The sequence below is a fragment of the Lissotriton helveticus genome, chromosome 1_1 (assembly GCF_964261635.1).
Source record: "Lissotriton helveticus chromosome 1_1, aLisHel1.1, whole genome shotgun sequence".
Classification (NCBI taxonomy): domain Eukaryota; kingdom Metazoa; phylum Chordata; class Amphibia; order Caudata; family Salamandridae; genus Lissotriton; species Lissotriton helveticus.
In genome coordinates, this window is record NC_136057.1 from 1,033,975,777 (window position 1) to 1,033,997,514 (window position 21,738).

Here is a 21,738-nt window from a genome sequence, read left to right on the forward strand (position 1 = left end):
TCTGATCACGATGTGGATGGATGTTCGTCTTGTTGGAAGATGAACCCGAAGGCCCTGAGGGAAAGAGAGACCAAACTCCTGGTAGCGAAGCTGAAGGCTGGAATAGGAAAATCTTCGAGGTCTCGTTCTCGAAGGGCGAGGTCGAGGTCGAAGTCAAGATCCGGATCTCGAGAGGAGTCGTCTTCGAGGTCCGCTTCAGACCATGCTTCGAAGTCGAAGAGGAAGCATAAGAAGAGTAGGCACGAGTCCCGACGTCGTTCCGGTAAGAAGTCGGGCTCGAGGTCAAGGTCACCGAAGAAGGTACGTTCTAAGCTGGTTACGCTGGATGTCTCAGAACCTGAAGGTGAGGCCTCGCCTTCGGAGCCGTGGGTGCAGTCGCCGACTCCGGCTTCGAATCCGTCTCCGGCGCCGTCCCCGGCCCGAGATTAGGAAGAGGTTCAGGTGGATGTGGATTCTGCGCCTGCCGAAGAGCCGAATCCGAACCCTCCACAAGACCAGCCTGAGGGTTTACAGCCACCGTTATAACCCCTGGCCAGGACCCATCTGCGTTTTTGAACGCTATGTATGGCGTCTTTACAAGGGCGTGGTACCCCTCTGGCGCACCTTCGGGTCCCATGGGTCCCATGGGTCCTCTGGCCTTCAATCTAGGAGTCCCTCACTCCTATCCTCCTGCTCCATTCATGCCCTATATGCCGGCTCCGTCGCCGCCATGGCAATTTCCGGCTCCGCCGAGGTCGTCGACGCCGTTTCCGGCGTCGCCTGCTCCAGATCGACCTCGAGAGCATCCCGCTGGGCATCAGATTCGATACCGACGTCGGTCCCGGCTCCGTCGTAGCCGTTGGTGGATCCGGCTGCGAGGCGTATAAAGGAGAGGTCCAGAAGGGAAGCTCAACGCCTTTTGGAAGAGCGAAGGTATATGGAGTTGCATCCTGATATGGAGGAAGGTGAATTGGAAGAGGACTGTTTTGAGGAACTGGCTGACGCTGGTAGCCTGGATTTCTCTCCGGAGTAGGAGCTGCCATCAGGCTCTGATACACCTTCTAAGGACGTTCAGCCTTATCATATAGTGATGAGGAAGGCTGCGGAACTTCTTCAATTGACTTTGCCAACAGTGGAGTTTAAATCCAATCTTCTCACAGAGGTTTTGCATTCGCCTAGTTCTGTGGTAGAACCATTGCTTCCGTTTAATGATGCCTTAACGGAACCCATTTCGGAGGTGTGGAAAAAACCACTGTCAGCTCCTGCAGTATCTAAGAGTGTGGCAAGAAGGTACAGGGTTGCACCTGAAGACCCTGCTTTTTTGACGTCTCATCCATCACCTGAGAGTCTAGTCATTCAAGCAGCCTGTTCCAAAAAGAATGTGAGTGCCTTTCCTCAGGTCCCCGGTGAAAAAGAGGCAAAGAAACAGGATCAGGTGGCTAAAAAGACCTTCTCCTCTGCAAGCATGGCGTTGAAGTCAACTAATGCCACTTGTCTGATGGGGAGGTATGTGCATGCCCTTATGGATACTATGCGTACTTTAGCTCCTAAGATTCCTGATGCCAACAGGAAGGATTTTGAGGAGGTAATTTCGGATGCACAGGCAGCGGCTCGCCAAGTGATACACAGTGGTCTGGACACTGCGGACTCGGTGGCACGTATCATGGGCACTGCTGTCGCCACTAGAAGATCAGCTTTAATGAAATCCTCAGACTTTTCGGCAGATGTTCAGGCGACTTTTCTGGATCTGCCGTTTGATGGATCTGGTCTCTTTGGGAAGAAAGCTGATACGGCCCTGGAGAGATTTAAAGACAGTAGGGCGACTGCTAAATCTTTAGGTCTCCAGATTAGAGGTTCTTCATCCAGGAGATTCAGGGGTTTTGGTCGCTCTTCCTTTCGGAATTACCGACAAGGTCAGCAGCAGCAACAACAGCAGCAGCAGCAAAATTCCATGTACAGATCTTACAGGGGAAAGCAAAGAGCGCGTCCTCGTGGACGTCAAGCCTCTTCCTCCTCCACTTCCTCCAACCCTCCAGCCTCAGAAAAGCAGTCCTAGATCCGCCATTCAGGATCATGTGGGTCCGGTGGGGGGTCGGCTTACCCATCTTCTACAGGATTGGGAATCGGTTACATCGGATCTTTGGGTTCTCAATCTTGTAGAAAATGGGTATGCCCTTCCCTTTCGGGAATTTCCTCCCAATTACCCTCCTTGCCAAGGTTTTTGCACAGAGGATCACCTGTTGCTTCTTCAGGAGGAAGTGAAGACTCTATTAAGAAAGGATGCGATAGAGGTGGTCCCAGAGAAGGAAAGGGGTCGGGGCTGCTACTCCCGGTATTTCCTGATTCCCAAGAAGGATGGCAGACTTCGTCCAATCCTGGATCTCAGGATCTTGAATCTCTATCTGAAACAAGAGAAATTCAAGATGCTCACCCTTGCTCAGGTTCTTCAAGCGCTGCTAGAAGAAGACTGGATGGTGTCGCTCGACTTGCAGGATGCGTACTTTCACATCCCAATCCTGAAGTCGCACAGGAAGTATCTCCGTTTTACGGTGGGATCGCAACACTATCAGTTTGCGGTCCTTCCATTTGGAATTACTACTGCGCCTCGAGTCTTTACCAAGGTGATGGCGGTGGTGGCAGCGCATCTCAGAAGGTCGGGGATTTCTGTATTCCCCTATTTGGACGACTGGCTGATCAAAGCAGAGTCGTCAGAGAGAGTGCTCCAACATCTGCAAGAGACAACCCAGTTGTTGTACAGGTTGGGTTTTTCGATAAATGTACCCAAGTCTCACCTGGTGCCCTCCCAGCGCATCCTGTTCATAGGTGCTGTACTGGAGACAACTGTATGTCATGCATTCCCTCCTCCTCAAAGGATTCGCGACATACAGGGAATGATTCCTTTATTTTACAATGGAGCGGTTGTTCCAGTCCTGAAGGTCCTTCGTCTGCTCGGTCTGATGGCTTCCTGCATTCTGTTGGTAAACCATGCACGCTGGCACATGAGGGCGCTCCAGTAGTGCCTCCGCAGGCAGTAGTATTGACACAACGGAGATTTCAGGGAGTCAGTGAGGATCTCCAGAGAAGCTGCGGCGGATCTGTCTTGGTGGGCGTGGAAGGCAACCTGTCTCAGGGGAAGCCTTTTCAGCTGCCTCCTCCGGTGGCCACAGTAATAACGGATGCATCCACTCTAGGGTGGGGTGCTCATCTGGGGGATCTGGAGGTCAAGGGTCTTTGGTCTCCAGAGGAAAGGTTGCTTCATATCAACCTTCTAGAATTGCGGGCGGTACGTTTGGCGCTCAAGGCCTTCCTCCCTTCCCTTCGCGGTCGGTCCAAGTCCTGACGGACAACACGACCGCGATGTGGTACATCAACAAGCAGGGAGGAGTGGGGTCGCAGTGTCTCTGCAGACAGGCTCTGCGTCTCTGGTCCTGGGTTCAGGACCATCAGATTTGTCTGATGGCAAATCATCTTGCCGGAGTTCTGAACGTGCATGCAGACAGTCTCAGTCGGCAGTTTTCGGCCGACCATGAGTGGAGACTTCACCCGGAGGTGGTTAGTCACGTCTTTCGGACGTGGGGGACTCCTCAGGTGGACCTGTCGCCACACGCGAGAATGCTCACTGCCTGTCATTCTGCAGTCTCCAGTATCCGATGCAAGGAGCCTTGGGGGATGCGTTTCAGTTGAGTTGGGGAAGACAACTCCTTTACGCGTTGCCTCCCATACCTTTGATTCCTCGGGTTCTGAGGAAGATTCGCCAAGACCGGGCCCAAGTCCTATTGGTCGACCCGGACTGGCCAAGAAGGGTGTGGTATACAGATCTTCTCCACCTCTCCTCTCACCCGCCGCTCCGTCTCCCTCACAGGGCAGACCTCCTCTCTCAGATGGAGGGGCAGGTTCTACACCCCCACCTCCAGACATTACACCTTCATGCCTGGAGATTGAACGGGGCAACCTGAATTCCTTTTCTCTCCCACGACATGTGGTGGATGTCATTCTTTCAGCTAGACGTGACTCCACTAAGTCCATCTATTCATATAGATGGTCTAGATTTGTCACCTGGTGTGGAGAGAAATCTGTTGAACCTTTGAAAGCCCGCTTATCTGATGTTCTCCTGTTTGCTCTCTTTTTGGCGCAGCAAGGACTTGCTGTTGCCACAGTCAAGGGTTATCTCTTGGCTTTGTCCGCGTTTCTATGTTTGCCGGACCAGCCGTCTCTTTTCAAATCTCCTGTGGTTTTAAGATTTTTGAAGGGTCTCGTTAATAAATTCCCTCCTACTCCCTTTATTGTGCCTCAATGGGACTTAAATCTTGTCTTAACATACTTGATGGGTGCTCCCTTTGAGCCCTTACACAAGTGTCCTATGAGGCTATTGACTTTTAAAACAGTCTTCCTGGTTGCTATAACCTCGGCACGGAGGGTAAGTGAGCTTCAAGCTCTTAGTTCCAAGCCCCCTTTCTTGACCATTCATGCTGATCGAATGGTTCATAGGACCAGGGCTGCTTTTCTCCCTAAGGTGGTGACTCCTTTCCACCTTGGTCAATCTATTATCCTCCCTACCTTTTATCCTCCACCACACCCTTTCAAGGTGGAGGAGAGGTTACACCGTCTAAACCCTAGGAGGGCGGTGAGCTTTTACCTGGGCAGATCTAAAGACTGTCGTGTGGATGACCAGCTCTTCGTTGGTTTTGCTGGCTGCAAAAAAGGAAGAGCGGTTCATAAAATAACTATTTCAAGATGGATCATCCTCTGTATAAAGATCTGCTACTCTTTGTCTGGTAAGGATCCTCCAGAGGGTATAAGGGCTCATTCTACGAGGGCTAAGTCGTCAACCTCGGCTTTGTCCAGAGGTGTTCCTGTAGAGGATATTTGTAAGGCTGCAACTTGGTCCTCCCTCCACACTTTCGCGAGGCATTACTGCCTGGATACCGAGGTGAGGAGGGAAGGCCACTTTGCATGCTCTGTCCTCCAGGATTTCCTGGTATAGCAGAGTGGACACCTTCCTCCGGGAGTGGGGACTGCTGTGGGACTCTATTCACAAGGTGAGGAATCCACACGGCAGATGTATCTATCAGAAGAACAAGTTACTTACCTTCGGTAACGCTTTTTCTGGTAGATACAGTATCTGCCTGTGGATTCCTCACTGACCCGCCCGCCTCCCCGTTGTCCACTCTTCTATACCAGAATATCTGTATTGTGTTTATTTTATGGTCAAGAAAATGTGTTATTTCAAATTTTTGCTTACATTTGCTTCACACTGTGTGTGTTATTTTGACTATCGTGTACTGTGTATACTATGTACATTTCTACTGTCATTGGTCCGTCCGTGTGCCTCGAAGGCACGGAAAAAAGGGCGGAACTGATGTCATCACGCCGGCGTGGGCCTATTATAGGCGTCGGTGACGTCAGCGGAGTCGCGTGCGATGCCGTGTCTCTATGACGTCCAAGTCCACGTCGGAGCGAGGCTAAGAAAAGAATTTCCGAATGTTGCTGACGCAAGGGGATATTCACAAGGTGAGGAATCCACAGGCAGATACTGTATCTACCAGAAAAAGCGTTACCAAAGGTAAGTAACTTGTTCTTCTGTGATATGCAGCACTTTATTGCTCTGTGGTTCTATAACCTATATATATATATATATTTATCATTTCCCTGTTTTTCCCCTTACATATGATTTCATGGTTGTCTTCATATTGGATTTCTCGCACTTTATTTTGGGTAACACTTTATTTTAGTTTTTGGACATAGCCATTGGGTACTATCTGTTAATTCCTGATTTTCTTTATTCATTATCGGTCCTGGTTCACTATTATTCCATTCTTTTAGTTTGGAATTTTTGACCATTGTCTTTACCTGCATCATAAGTATTTACATTTATTGTTGCTATATTATGTTTAAAAACAAAACATCCTTGTCTTCTTGGATTTTATCCAATTGTTTACATATTTGCGTATTTTGCACTAATTGCATTTGTCACTTTATGCAACTAAATATAAAGTTGTGGTATTTGCACTAGGCATTTGCACTTTATAACTACTCTTATTAAATTGTATCGGTTGCATTTTGCATTTGCACTTTATAACAATATCTATAAAATTGCACTTTATTGCTTGTTTGCACATTGACAAGGTACTATTTGCCATTATGCATTTTGATGTTTTTCAATATAGCACTATAAATTTGTATATGTTTTTTTAGCATTATATGCATTTTAACGTTTGTTCCACACTATTCAGTGTTTGGTCCACTCATTGCAGGTTTTTAGATTTATTTCTAAATTACAATGGAGTCATTTTGTGAAAAATGTGGATTTTAACCATTTTTTATATATTAGTGAATAACAGACCTTGAATAACAATTTGTTTGGAAAACAGACTTCATAGTACTAAATATGTAGTATGTCCTTTACCTCTAGTATCACATGGTGCAATGTTAAAAAAATGAGAGAAAAAAAACCTCAATTGAGAAAAAAACTGAAGCATTGGGTATTTAAACGTGGATGTTTTTACTTACTGACTGTCTGTGAGCAAGGGCGGATGCCCGAAACGCGTCAGATTTGTTAAAGCTCAACTTCTAATAAACTTTGTGCCTTCATTTATATTGGATTCGTGTCGTTTTCCTTGGTCGTCTCTCCACGGAGCTTTGGGAAGCTACAGCTGCTGCATATATATATATATATATATATATATATGCTCAAGTATATAGACACACACACAAAAGCACACAAGAAAACACAATACACATGTTCTGATTTATGGTATTCTGCAGTGCATGTAGGAATGTAGCAGGCTTTAACCTAAACTCTGTGTCCGTTATAGGTTGTGAGTACCTTGGCGAGGAGTATTTGAATGGCCAGGAATTCACAAATCCACAGGACCAGTGCAGCCGCTGTGCATGTTTGAATGGATTTGTCCACTGCAACAAGAAACCCTGCTACAAACCTGGCTGCACTCATCCTATTATTATTTCCAACAAGTGCTGCCCTGTCTGTGAGGGTAAGCAATCTTGGGCCAGAAGACATGCCCTGTCTATCCGGGTAAGAAAGCCCTGGTCATGGCAAAGAAAGTATTATCTGAGTGTAAGTTTGCTCAAGATTGTCAGATCCTGTCTATACATACACATGAACTCAGGAAGAACCTGTCCTGAATGTCAGGGTAAGTGCATGCTGGAGGGAACTATCTTTACGGTGGGAGTATGTGCACTCCATTGAGATCTGTCCTCACTGTGAGAGACTTAGCCTCACCTTTGTACATCCTCGCCGCAGTGACCTACAAATTACTATGTATTTAAAGGGGTATTTAAAGGGGAGAGATACACTGAGGCAGTCCCTTTTAGTGCTTTTATTCCACATTCTTCTTTTTTGCCCCAGGATGCTTCTACAATGGTGTGGCCATCAGTAATGGACAGAGCTTCCCCGACCCAGCAGAGAAACAGTGCTCGCAGTGCACATGCAGGGTAAGTGGAGCTTCCCCTCCTAAATCCTCTGCTGCTAATGTTCCTTTTAATCTTCTTTGGAATCTGTCATATCCACATTTTCTACACCAAGATAGCTCTGACCTTTCTTGGCCTCCAGAATTCCAGTGGAAACATCCCCAACTATGCTTCTCAATCAATCAATAAATAAATTAATCATAGCATTTATAAGGCGCACTACCTACCCGTGAGGGTCTCAAGGCGCTAACTGACTCCTTAGAATCCTCTGAGGAATGTCTCCCCAGGTCCCTAAGATCACACGGGGTAACATCCACAATTGATACCAGCTGGTGTCACATGTCCCACCACCATTTCATTTTATCCCTGAAATTGCCCTATATGTTTTCTTCTTGCTGCTGACCCCAAATCCCAAGGAACACATAAACTGCACTTCTAGTGCTCCTCAAGTTGGGGAGTGAATGGGGCAGACCCCCTCCCCACTTTTCTGCTGTGATATTCAAGGTTTCCCACCAGAGCAGTTCTTTTGGGCTATCCATTTGTGTGGTGGTTCTGTAGGATCTAGGACATGATGTGAGTATGACAAGCCTGCTCTACCTTGCATCCTTTTTGAGGAAGATGATCTGTCCCAATCCGATTGGCTGAAGGTCTAAACTGTGGGGATGCACTTAAACTGATGGCAGTGGATTAATGCCCACCTGCAAAGGGCTGTGATGAGCTGAAACATTACCATAGTACTTTGAAGACCTACATCAAAGCAGCCGTCAGTAGGTCTTTTTGCAGTGCTTGATGAACATGTAGCTGAGTGCTGCTGATTTCCTCAATGCTATCACTTACGTTTAGGCCCTCCTGAAGCTCTGTTGGTCTGCCCTTCTGCTGACCTTGCCTGCGTGGAAGTACCCAACCAGTTCACAGAATCCACTGATGCTGACCAAGAGCATCAAGGAGCCCTCACCTCTCTTTAATATATAGAGGGAAATACTTCTCAAGATCAGCCTAAAAGAGCAGATGAGCTGAGTGTTGACAGTTCCTGGCGAACACACTCCTCCCTGTGTATTGTACTTGTTTTACTCTGCTTCTGTTCGATGTGGTGTTAAGCAAGTGCCCATCACCATCCTCAGTGGGAAGGGTGTCCAAACCTGTGTCCTTGGGTAGTCCCTGGACAATCTTTGGTGTGAGTGTCCAAGAGCGTTTGGTAGCTTGCTGGCTGGATCTAGTGCTCATGCATGGTTCACTGTGGTCCTTTTGTATGCCCTTTCTTCCTGCCCCATAAAACCTGATTTGTCTGAGGATCAGAACCCTGACTGGCCTTCTTAATATCAATCTCTTCCTCTATTAAAGGAGAGGCTTATGGACCCTGTGTTAGTAGTATATTTGGGTTCAAAGAAGCCCAACCTTTCCAGTACTGTAGAAACACTCACCCTTCACTGGGAGACAAAGCAAATTCTTTTTAGATTATTTAGTTATAAATGCTTATAAACACTGGGAAATATTAATTTGTTAGTGTCTTGTTGACTTTCCCTAAACTTTGCAGTAATTAAATTGTGTTTTGCTCATAATTTTAAAACTATTGCAATCAGCGAAGGATTGCAGACAAATGTAAAGCCACAGTGGTGCTGGAGCATTATTTAGAGTTACAGTGCTTTCACCAATGTTTCATAACTGAAGTCCTAGGGATGGTGAAAAATCCAAGCGTTTCACAAGGAACAAGTTAAGTGAGTTGTGTCCATTTAGCATGAGAGGGGTAAAGGTGTGGTGTATAGCCAATGGTGTTGTTTTAGAGTAAACTGTCACAAGTATATATTACTAACGCACGATGTGGTAGCACACTTTAATTTATAGACAGCTCAAAATTGACACTGATATCCAGTTTTACTGATAAAAGTACATAGCACACAAACGATAATGTGTGGAAATCAGTTTTCTGCAAATATTCAATGTTAGCACATCACCAAGTAAAGTGTCTTGGGGCCTGATTTAGATTTCGGCAGATGGGTTACTCCCGTCCACCGAAATATATATCCAATAATATCCATGGGATTTATATATCGGCGAATGGGATATCCATCACTGTTGTGATAAAGTAACCCACCCACCAATATCTAGATCAGGCTGTTAATTTGTTTGATCCTATGACAAACGTTGTTTCCATCACATGTTAGTATTACAAAACGTTTCCTGTCCTAACTGCAGATATATTTGGAAATATGTGTATAGTGGTTTGTTTTCTGGTATTTAAAATGTGTTATGTGTTAGAAAAAAACTGATATCCTACACCCTTTACTATCACTCTTGGTACCCCCACAAGAGCAAGATAGTCAGATAGTTCACTTTACAAAGTCCTCTAACTTTGCAATCAGTGAAAGTGAAGTAAACACCAATCTTCAAGTTAAAGAATAAGCTGCGATTTGTCAAAAAACATAGTCTGAAATTTGACCCTTGTCTGTACTCCAACATTGTTATTTTGGGGTTGCCGCAGCACTGCCAGCACCCTTAATTCTAGAGCCTATAATGAGTTATAACTTCTGAATTAACATTCCATATTTATTGTGATGACTGTATTATTCAGTATTTAGCCTCAACCTTCACACCGCATCTTTTAAGCTAGACCCTGACTGCTTGATCAAGCTACAAGGGAGAGACAAGCACGTTGGGAGGCCAGCTTTCTTTCTCAGACACAATTACCCACATCAGAGTCAGCATGCAATACCTGCAGCTTCAACTATGATAATACCAGATTGTTTTTGCAACATCACAGATTTGTAACAAAAAGCCTGACAAGCCTTTCAGGAGACAGTCCCATTTTGTCTAAATAATCACAGCCTTCTTGAATGACCTTTCTAGCAATTCTCAGAAGACCCCCTAGGGGTCTCTTTGAAAACATTCAGGGCCCGATTCACAGAACTAACTTGGACAAAATCCTAAACGTACTACTTTTGGTATTCACAGAATGCACTTACTACTTTTGGTATTCACAGAATGCACTTACTACTTTTGGTATTCACAGAATGGATTTACGACTACTAACTTTACGTCCGCACTCGGGCTGGAAATTCTGCCACGGAGGCGGAGCTTCCGGCTTCGAGGCGGAGCTTCGGCCCAGAGGCGGAACTTCTGGCCCAGAGGTGGGGGATCCTCTGGGCCGGAAGTCCCGCCTCTGGGCTGGAAGCTCTGCCTCTGGGCCGGAATTTCCGGCCCGAGTGCGGACGTAAAGTTAGTAGTCGTAAATCCATTCTGTGAATACCAAAAGTAGTAAGTGCATTCTGTGAATACCAAAAGTAGTAAGTTTAGGATTTTGTCTTTAGTTAATTCTGTGGATCGGGCCCTCACATTTGGTCTTCATAGAACTTGGAGACCCTTCTTGAGCACAGTTAGGTGTGTTATTTAACCAGTCACATCTTGGCAGCAGAAATAACGTCACATTGCCTCTGTGCCTTCAAACCACTGCCCCTGTGATGGTAGAGGAAATGAAATATTTTCTCCATGGTGAATGACTGTTGTATGTTTCACTTTAAACTGTTCTTATTGAAATGTGAGGTTACATAAATGAAAAGTTCTCAGGGCTATAACTACATAATACGGAAAACATCCCACTTCTAAGTAGTATTAGTTAAACATTCCCCACTCTTCCTTCTTTGTCCAGGCTGGTTCTGTGCAGTGTGTACGTAAACTGTGTTCTCCTGCTCCCTGTCAACATCCAGTGATGGGACCCTGTGACTGCCCACTGTGCCAAGGTGAGTGTGACACCACTGAGTCAAAAGGCCACTTTATGAATGGAGTGTCATATGCTAAACCAGTGTTACACTATCATCTCTTGGTGTTGAGCAGTCTGGAACAAACATTTAGGGCTTAATTCACAAAGGTAAGCTTACACTTTTGTGTAATTTTACGATTATTTGCTATCGACACTGGTCTTCTACTAGTGGTGAGTCTTTGCACATAAAAAGATAGGACAGTCCTATCTTTTTATAGGCAGAGACTCTGCAGTTGTAAAGACACTGCTTGTAAAATGCCTTTGTGGATAGCAAACAATCATAAACTTACACAAAAGTGTGCTTACCTTTGTGACCCAGGCCCCTATACGACACTGTTGCCAGGCTGATCATAAAGCATGCTCAACACTGTCTTAATGTAGGTGAATATTGAGTAGCACCTTTGTATAATACCTCATACCATTAATTGTCTTATCACATCTAGGGCCTTCTCTGTCTAATGGGGAGGTGAATGAGTTGAAGTGGGCGAGTTAGAGTTAGGATGGTCTGCAATCTAGTTTGTATTCAGATCTCTAGGTCAGAACAACTCAGCTGCAGAAATGTAGCTTGGTGCAAGATTCAGCTTTCCAACCTGAAGTTTCCACACCACATAGAAATTATCCTGGTAGTGCATATACACACTGGAGATCCTGAGGACAGATTATAAATGCACTTAAAACAAGTGAGTTCAAATTAAATAAGGATTGGTGTGCCTTGCAAGGAATAAAATAGAACCAAATAGCAAAATTCTATTAACATTTTAAATATCAGATGCATGTTTTGGGAATTCTTATGACATCCAAATTGCAGAACAGAATTTCTCCTAACATTGGTGCTCATTAGGATGGCGGACGTCCGCCACCCCAGAGGAGGAGGGACCGTCCGCAGGGGCAGCGGCGGTCCCTCCAGTGTAATTAGGATGTGACCGCCACCCTGGCGGTCACATCCTCAATATTTAACATTGCCAGAACCCTGCATTGCTGACTAAGTACTTGATAATATATATTTTTTCAAACTAAAGAAACTGTCAGGGTTATTCTACCACATTCTCATCCTTTGTTTTTCTTTTGGTTCAGTTAAAGTTCTGTCTAGTTGATGTGGAAGCTTAGCTTTTACATGCTAACATGCACAAGAACATCTGCATTTGTGTTAAAACCAATAAAGGAAAAGGTAAAAGTTAATACTTTAAAGTGCTACAAAAAGTAGTCACTTTATGTAGTGTACATCCCGTGCACAACAGCTGAACTATTCCCTCAGGCATAGAATTCTTTAGACTCTACATTTTATCGGGGCATAAGAAAGGAAAAGGTTGGGAAGACATAACATGCCAAAAACTGCAAGGCAGGGGAGGAAAAAGGTTACTAACAATATTCAAGAAACAGCATACACCTCTTGGCGTAGTACCTTCACCTGGTGGACAGCGACTTTGCTGACCTGCTCAGTAGGCAAGGATTGGGAACTCCACCCACAAGTCCTACTCCTTTAATTCCACCAGTTTGGTGTCCCGCAAATGGACCTGTTCACCCACAATAACGCAAAATGCCCAAACTGTATTTCTAGGTACCCACACTTGTCAGGGATATTTGTCTATAATTTTCTTCCTATCTCACTCCTTCCATATGTTTCTTAGCTTGATGAGGCAAACATACCTCACACTCATCCTGATGCTCACTTCGGCCAGACAGCTTTGGTACTCAATGCTCCTCAAGATGTCCATCAGCCCTTATGAGAAGGTACCCAATAGTCTGGACCTATTCAGAGAGCATCGGCTGAATGATGCCCCCGAACAGCTTAATATAGTGGTAAGTAACCTGAGGTCCTAGAGTTTGGCTTTCTTAGTCTCCCACAAGAGAGCATAACTATCCTCCATGCAGCTCACAGACCTACTACCAGTGCAATCCGTGCCGCAAAGTGGAAAACACGTGTCCACTGTTGCATTCCTATGCAACTGGGCCATCTAAAACCTAGCGTCCAGAACATTATATGCTACCTCCTGCACCTGAAAAAGTCGAGTCTTGCCTACACCTCCATACATCTATACCATGTCTCTGTTTTTTGTTTTTGTAAAAACAATTTTTATTGGCATTGCAGGTCAAAAATAGCACAGTGCAAAGGATAAAACGATGCATTAATAATCGACATTTCAGGATAACAATACATTTCTGACAAGATGCCTTTTATAGATAACAATCCCCCAACCGTTCCCTGCCTCATTCCCACCCCCCTAGTCAGTGTGCCGTCGTCCTCTCTCTCAAGCAGCTGAGAACCAACAGCGAGTTACCTCTCTGAGAAGAACAATATTAAAAGGTAAGTAGTGTATATCAACGGGGGATCTGATCTCTCAGAACCACTATCGTTACTTGTTATGATTGTGTGCTTCGCTGGAAGTGGGGTACCCCTCAAAATAACAACCCTACGGTGTCCCTACTCCGTCATCCTCACTCTGCTCACTCTCAGGCGACTGGAGCGCAGTCACTAGGGCCTCCCACGCTCTAGCCACCTCCAAGGCCTTGTCATTATCTAGGCGCCTGGCCTGTTGCAGCCGCAACGTGCTCTCCGCTTTCGCCCACCGCACCAAAGTGGTCCTCCAACGCAAGTAGCTGGGTCCCTGGCTAGATTTCCAATGCATGGTGATCTCTCGTTTAGCTAGTATCAAGCCCAAGTCGGAAAACTTACTGGTAATGCGATTACGGGGGGTGTGAGGGAACCATAACAATAAGCAAGCGCCCATATCTGTGCCAATCTGCCGGTCCGTGACAGCATTCAGGCAGGCCATCACCGCTTCCCAGTAACCAGTTAGCCTACCACAGGACCAAAACATGTGCGCAAAGTCCGCTTCCTCTGTCCCACATCTAGGGCAGAGCGAAGATGCACCTTCAAAATATTGCGAGATCTTAACTGGCGTAAGGTATGCTCGGTGTAGGGTGAAAAACTGGACCAGCTGGAACCTGGCATTCCTAGTGCCTTTCCACGCTCGCCGCAATAGCTGCGGCCACGTCGATTCGGGGATCGGTCGCCCGATATCACCCTCCCACTTGGCCCTCAGCCCATCCAGGGGCTGCAGGGTTTCAGTCGACAGCCTCCGGTAGAGGCAGGTGACGGCCTTGTAAGTACCCGCAGCCATGACCACATATTGACAGCACTCAGAGGTCGGTGGTTCAGTGAGCCCTCTCTTCCAGTGTCTCCGAATACCGGCCACCAGCGAGGCGTGCAACAGGTAGTCACCCCTTACCTTGTCTCTGTGACTGCCTTTATGCAAAACATGGAGAATCCCTCCCCATTTAGGCTCCCTGTCATCAAGGCATTCGTGGAGGGCCTAAAGAGGATCATGCCTCCCAGGGTGGAACCTGCTCTTGCATGGAACCTTAATGGTGTGCTCATCAAAAGTATAGGTCCCCCTTCAAACCTTTCCTCTCTTGCCCTTTGGAGTTTTTCTGTTGGAAGGTAGCCTTTCTTTTAGTCATAACTTCCTTCAGATGCATCAGTGAGCTGCTTGCACTGACTGCAAGAGCCTTTCATCCAGGTTTACAGTGAGAGGACTGTTCTCAAAACTAATCCTAGGTTCCCCTATAACAGTGGTCTTTAAATTTTTTGATGCCGAGACCCCACCATCAAAATGTTTTAGGCATAAGGACCCTCTCCCGACAAAAATTTCTAGAACCTGGTTGCACCTCTTAAGTACCAGTTTAACATCCAAATATTGCAATAAGCAACAAAAGGGGGACCAGTACAGCTTCACAAAAGGCCTACAGAGTGGCAACACCTGTTGCACCTTTTAGTAACATTTGAATCTTTTGAGTAATTTTTTTTTTTAATCAGCAAATTATGCGGCAGATGATGGATTATGTGGCAAATGCGGCAAATCTATAATTATGCCAAAATTGCTGCGGCCGCACAATCACATAATTCTAGTGGCCCTTGGTATAACAGCTGTAATGCATGGGCTGATACTTTATTGCATGACATTAGAGGAAAACCATACTATATTTCATGGGATGCTGACAGCTTCGCATTTACAGCTGCATGTGACTGGAGGTGGCTAAACATCATTTATCATAATTAAAACATACGTATATGTTTTAGGTCTTTCACCGTGAGGTAGCTACATATAAAATAACGGGCAGCTTCAATGAATAATAAATACATTTTAAGAAGTTGTTACTCAGTGGGAAATGCACTATAATAAATTATAAAACCTCTATTAGTTAATATAGGGGCTTATTTATAAGGCCCTTGCGCTGCAGGTGCGTCATTTTTATGACGCTCTGGTTGCGCAGAATGCCAGACCCATATCTATGATATGTTTTTCAGGGCCTCCTAGATATGGTGTAAGGCAACGCAGAGCAAGTCGATGCGTTGCCTTACACTGCATCAGGGCATTGCGGTGGGATATCCCTTGGGTTTTGACACATTCCCAGATTTACAGGGATCTGTAAACTTAAGGATGTGTCAAAACTGTAAGCTGCCCCTGGGGATGCATAACGAGGAGAAATATCTTTATTTCGCCTCAATTGTTTACTCTTTCTATGTATAGCCCACATAGAAAGAGGAAAAAGCCTCCATGGGTTGTTTTTGCGCAGGAAGGCATGCCTTCTTGCACAAAAACAATCCTGCCAACAATGTAGACGCCCTTGTATCTTGATGCAAAGGTGCCTGCGTTGATGCTAGGCACCAAATTGTGCGCCAGCAGAAAGGACAGGAGTGCACCTTATCTTATAAATATAGTCCATTCCTGCTCTTTTGAATTGGCGTGGGGCAGTGCTGCACAAATATTTGCGGAGCTGCTTTACACCATTTCATTGTAAATAACACCCTTAGATTTTAGTAACATCCAGACCCTATGTAATGCAATTTTTTGTATTTTTACATAAGTGTCCCTTCAACACATTCTAAGGGATAGAAAGCACTATGTAAATACAAAGACAATTAAACACACGCACTTCACAGCTCTACCACTCAAAAAGCTTCAAGTGATTTTATCAATTAACTGCAACAGCACTCTCCTGTCCTGAGAAATCAAGCCAGGCAGACAACTAAACACACCTTTCTGCCAGTGTGCTGCTGGCCTGAAAGAAATGCAAATGTGCACAATGAGTTAATCTGCAAATGTTTTGCATTTGCAGATTAACTCATTGTGCACATTTGCATTTCTTTCAGGCCAGCAGCACACTGGCAGAAATGCATGATTAGCGGTCTGCCTGGCCAAGATTTCCCAGCTCAGGAAAGCATTTTAACTAATCGTCTGGGCCATTTTCTTTTTCCAAATGAAGTGCGCGACCCCTTTTCCATGCCTCCACGGCCCCCCTGGGAGTTGCGCCTCACAGATTGAAGACCTCTGCCCTATAAGAAAAAATCCCCCTTTCATCTCAATCAGACTATAGCGCTCAAAGTCTTCTTTCTGCAGTCAGACCCTGTAGCGTAGCAAGCTCTTCATACTCAGTATGTGAAGCAGACTTTCATATACTATATCAATGGAACTAAGACCTTTCTCAAGTCTAACTAGCTCTTTATCACCTTTGCCAAACCCCACAAAGGCCATCCCATCTCAAAGTTGGGCATAGCTAGGGGGATAGAAAAGTGCATCCAGAACTGCTACCACAAAACAAAAACAACCCTACCTCCTCCCCTGGTGCACACTCTACCACCCAAAAAGGCACAGCCATGGCCTTTTTAGGCAGCATCCCACCAGCTGACATATGTAAAGCAGCCATTTGGTCAACCCCTCACACGTTAACCATACATTACTGTGTGGATATCCCAGCATGTCATCAGGCTATGGTTGGCCACACTGTATTAAGAACTTTGTTCCACACATCTGCACCATCCACAGTCTCATCACCACTTATAGAAGGTACTGCTTCAGAGTCTGTGCAGAGCCTATGTAACTGCAGCCATTCATGTCACAAATGGAAAATGTTACCCTGTAAGCATCTATTCAGAGGGTGTAGTGCTGTAGAAGCATTTGCACCCACACTTCTTCTCAGAGCTTGTGTCTACTGCAGATCTCTCTTCTTGTCGCCTACTTTCATGCACTCACATTACGCACGGTCGCCTTGCTACCTTCACTTGCCATTCCATACAGATGCTCACATACTGTGCGAAAAACAAGCTAACATGAAGACGGTTCCAATGCTCATTGTCCACAAAGGGAAGAATCACAATGCATCACATGCCTGGAAAAGAAAGAAGAACAACTTGCTAACGTCCATCCCCAACACTATATGACAGGAGTATGCAGAGCATGTGAATCTACAGCATATACACTACGAATAGATGCTTATAAGGTAAGTAACATTTGCCTTGTCAAAGAGGACTTGTGCATGTGACCTTGATGACCTTTCTAGGAGAGTCGGGTGAATTCCTTCTTGGAATGCATTTATGGTTTCTAAGGACTAAAGTACTTTCCAGCAAAAACTCATTGGAAACTTGAGCAGTAGAATGTTGTAAGTCCTGTAAAGTTTTGATAACTAGCCAGCCTTCCACAATAGACCTTTTAACAGATTTCGGCATTTCATCTTAGGAGTCTATGCCTGTCTATTCCTCTTCCTTGTCAGTGACTCCAACAACAAAAAAATATTCCACTTCATTAATGGTAGCAATTATATCCATATCTTTGCTTGTAGATTCGTCTTGTTGCTGGCTAGGTATGGCGATGCAATCAACTGTGGTATTGTTTTTGCTAGCAACAAGCATGATTTTAGATGTATATTCCTTTATTTTGTAACAAAGACAAACAATCCTTCTTTTGGGCAAGTAACCACGATCAAGGGCATGAAGTTTGTGATCAGATCTTAAGACAAATGTGCTTACCCAAACAAAGTGAAACAGGTGATTGATAGCCCATACACATGCTAGCGATTCCATTTCGTCCTGGAAGCTAATGCTATGTTTCCATGCTCTTTGCCGTGCTTGATGAGAGGCCAATATCACTGGCATCTCCATTATGATACTTTAATTTTCTTGGGAAAAGATTTAAGGTGGACAAAGAGGCAATACCGTACATTTACATTTTTGCCTCAGAAGTGACCTGTTGACATTCATCTTATTCAAAGTCTTTCCTTGAAGTAAACATGCAGTGACATGGATAATTAACTTTATATTGAAACAAGTAACACTTTCATGCACATAAGACTAGATCATTATGTGACAATTGAGTGCAAAATAAATTAAGAATTTCAATATGTGACTCCACATCTTTAGAAAAAAATCAGGATTTCATCTTCATAAAGATTCCTACTGGAATTCAGATTTTGGAAAAGGCAATACATGCTTGCTGAAAAACAAAGGCAACCAATGCCAATTATAAATCATCCTCTGGTGACCAAAAGTCTAAATAGATTGATGAAGGTGGCTAATGTTATGGGCTCTGGTGCTAATTCCACTTGATGATAGGCTGTTCGTAAGGTTGAAAAATGGTAGCGTCTGTAGTGTGCACAACATTTAGTTTGTGTTGGGCTACACTAAGTAAGCTAAAATGCAACTGTTCAAACTTTCAGGTCTACACAGGTACATAAATCCTTACTGCTCTTTTTCGTGTGGACAATGGGAAAACACCATTCCACAGACTCCACTTCAACTATGACACCTTGTTCAATTAAATCTTCTACCATAACGTGCAAATATTTCCTGACACTGTATAGTACTCTCGTCATTTTTTATTTGACTGGTACAACCAAATTTTGTAGAACAATTGTATATTGGAAAGCTTAGAGCCTGCCTACCCCACTTTTTGTTAAAAACATCTGGAAAACATTTCACCAATGTACTTGCCAGGTCACAGTCATCAAATGCTAACACTTGCTTTGTAGCATAAGTTAAGTGTTATCTCTTGTCTGCTTTGATCCCACACTACTAAAAAACTGATTGATTATATGGCAAGCTAGATTTTATTTCAAGCTGATCATTCTTTAATTTCACATCAGTGCCAACATACCCCAGCAACTCAATGGTATTTCTTTCAAAGATATGGCTGTTATGCCAGAATCTTGTACCTTTTGCAATGTTCTCAAGGACTTTATCAATGTAAGCCTTAGTAATGATAGTACATGGTGATCTATGCGCGCTATAACCATCAATTCCTGGCCTAAAGCTTGTATCATACACATGAAATTATCTGGATCATCCTCACCAGCTACACAATTCACAGCACTCAATGCAAACACCATTCTCTTAAGCTTGTCCCAATCCATCTGTAATGGTTCATCCTCTCTTACAACTGCTATCCTCAAGGCTAAGACTTCTTGCCCTCTCTACACACTGTGACAAAGTACCCAAGTTTGTCAGACAGTCTATATTGTTTGCCTAACGCAAACAAAATCTTGTATGAAGCCACATGTGAAGTGCTACCAAAACAAAAGCAGATAAGTCAAGCATCACATTATTTTATTTAGTGGTTTCCACCTTATTTGCTCTAGACTTTAAACTGCACACATCAACATGCTTTTCTATCCTCTCTTCATTAACTTCCTTAACACAAGAAACCAATAGTCCAATGACTGTAGCAATGATTATTACATCATCAAGTGAGGAATCTCTCATTACCCATAAAGTCTCTTGTATTTTCTTGGAGTTAGGGTTAGCCCTTAATTGATCCAGGTTAATTGTGCCTTCTGAGACTCCCAGGTTACATATGTTGGCCAATCTCCCTAACACTGTCAAACGCTCATCAACACATTATTTGGGTGTTTTACTACAGGTATTAAAGTGGTAATGTTTTAGAGTTACTGTTACAAAGGGATTGAATCTTCTCGTCAATCTAATAAAGGCATCCCCAAAAACACTTAAATCTCACTCATTTTACACACAAATCTTAAATCTCACTCTTAAATCTTAACACTTAACTCTCACACACAACTCTTGGTAAGGTCCTAAATATGTTTTGTTTCTCTGAGCCTAAGCACTGAAATTTGCCTCCTTAAGTAGCCACCATGTAGGTTAAAAATCCTCTTTCAGCCTTTTTCAAGGAGTGGGAGGATCACCTTTACATGAAAAAATATTTGTGATGGTTCCAACTGCATCCTGATCTACTAAAGTAGATGGTACTCAAAGTAGAGGTGTGTGCAGAGATGAAAACAATTATAATAAGAAAATATTGCTATGTTGCAACTTTTAAATGCGATAACATATAGGCATACAAATAGTGAGATCATTGATGAAAGGCAACAATATCAGAGACTAACACCAGAAGTTTAAAATGCCAGCGTGTTCAATTGTTCAGTTCAGGAACAAGTACATGAATAGAAAAGGTGCCAATAATAATGTTAAAATGTTCCAACAGAAGGGGAAAATAAATCCCTTTATGACAGTTTCAAGAACTGATGATGGTGCCTTAAAGGGAATGCATTGAGGCATCCAGAATGTAATCCAGCAACAGTACAAGGTGCAATTGTATGAAACCAGCAGATACTACACAAAGGCAAAATGTTTCCAGTGATTATCATCTCCAGAATACCACACTATCGACCAGTGACCCCTTCTCGCTTGATGGGTCAGTTTCCCTTCAGTGTCTTTCTCAAACAAGAAAACTCTTTGACCTTTGACAACCAAAGAAAGAAAAAATCTGGGTCAGATATACCAGTAACATTGATACTGAAAGAAACCATTACTAACATAGCCCTATCAAATCTTTCCCCAATGGTACCTCAACTCAACATCAATGAGGCCATGACAATTTCAAATCCTTCATGGACTTCTTTATCGAGGAATTCGCACCCATAAGTCACAAATGCAGTAGACCAAAACTCTACTGCCCCTGGTACTCGAAATCCCTCTATGAAGAAAGGAAAAATACCAACAAGTTGGGGAAAGACTGTTAAAGAGCACCCACCCCAATTAATCCAACAAAGCTTCATGCTGCAGACAAAATTACAAAGGTCTCATCTTCAAATTCATGGCATCACATTTAAAATCCCTCCTTGATAGGGTCAAGAACAGACGAAGCAGCTTTTGGGGGAATTAATCAAGCGAACAACCCTCCCTCTCATCTCCATTTAAGGCATCTAGAATTCTATCCAAAAACTTTGCAGTGTTTTTTGACAAAAAAGTCAAAGACCTTAACCTCTCTCTTCCGGTTTAACTTGACAACAAAATCGAGGAGAAACTGCCTTGCAAGGCACAGAGTCAAGACTGATTTGCATATAGCTGGGTCTTAACTGAGGTGGCGAAGTGAGCTAAAGAATGATGATGGATTTAACCCAGATATGTGACTGAGGGTGAGTGTCTGAAAAGTTTCAGCGTTCCGTCCATCATCTTCTTGTGTTTGCTTTGTTCGCCCTAAGTTGGCAGGGTATGCCCAGACGTGGATCCCTTGCTTACTTTGCCACTGGATTCAAGCTAGCCTGGCTGATAAAGGGTGTTATCCAGAAACTGGTCCCGGGATGCTTGTTTCAAGTTCAGGAAAGACCTGGCATGGCAGTTCGGGCTGGACTGTTTCCATGAGGCACAGGGTCAAGACTGATTTGCATATAGTTGTGTCTGAACTGAGGTGGCGAAGTGAGCTAAAGAGTGATGATGGATTCAACCTAGATCTGTGACTGGGGGTGAGTGTCTGAAAAGTTTCAGTGCTCTGTCCTTCATCTCC

The 21,738-nt window shown here is 44.2% G+C and overlaps 1 protein-coding gene across 1 annotated transcript in view; it reads left to right on the forward strand.

Annotated features, from left to right (window-relative positions):
* Nucleotides 1–21,738, forward strand: part of KCP (kielin cysteine rich BMP regulator) — a 622,724-nt gene that overhangs the window by 395,422 nt on the left and 205,564 nt on the right. The window contains exons 36-38 of the mRNA XM_078677796.1: nt 6,795–6,971; nt 7,346–7,431; nt 11,051–11,141. Of these exons, the coding sequence (XP_078533922.1) occupies nt 6,795–6,971; nt 7,346–7,431; nt 11,051–11,141 (354 nt within the window). The remainder of the gene's footprint in view (nt 1–6,794; nt 6,972–7,345; nt 7,432–11,050; nt 11,142–21,738) is intronic.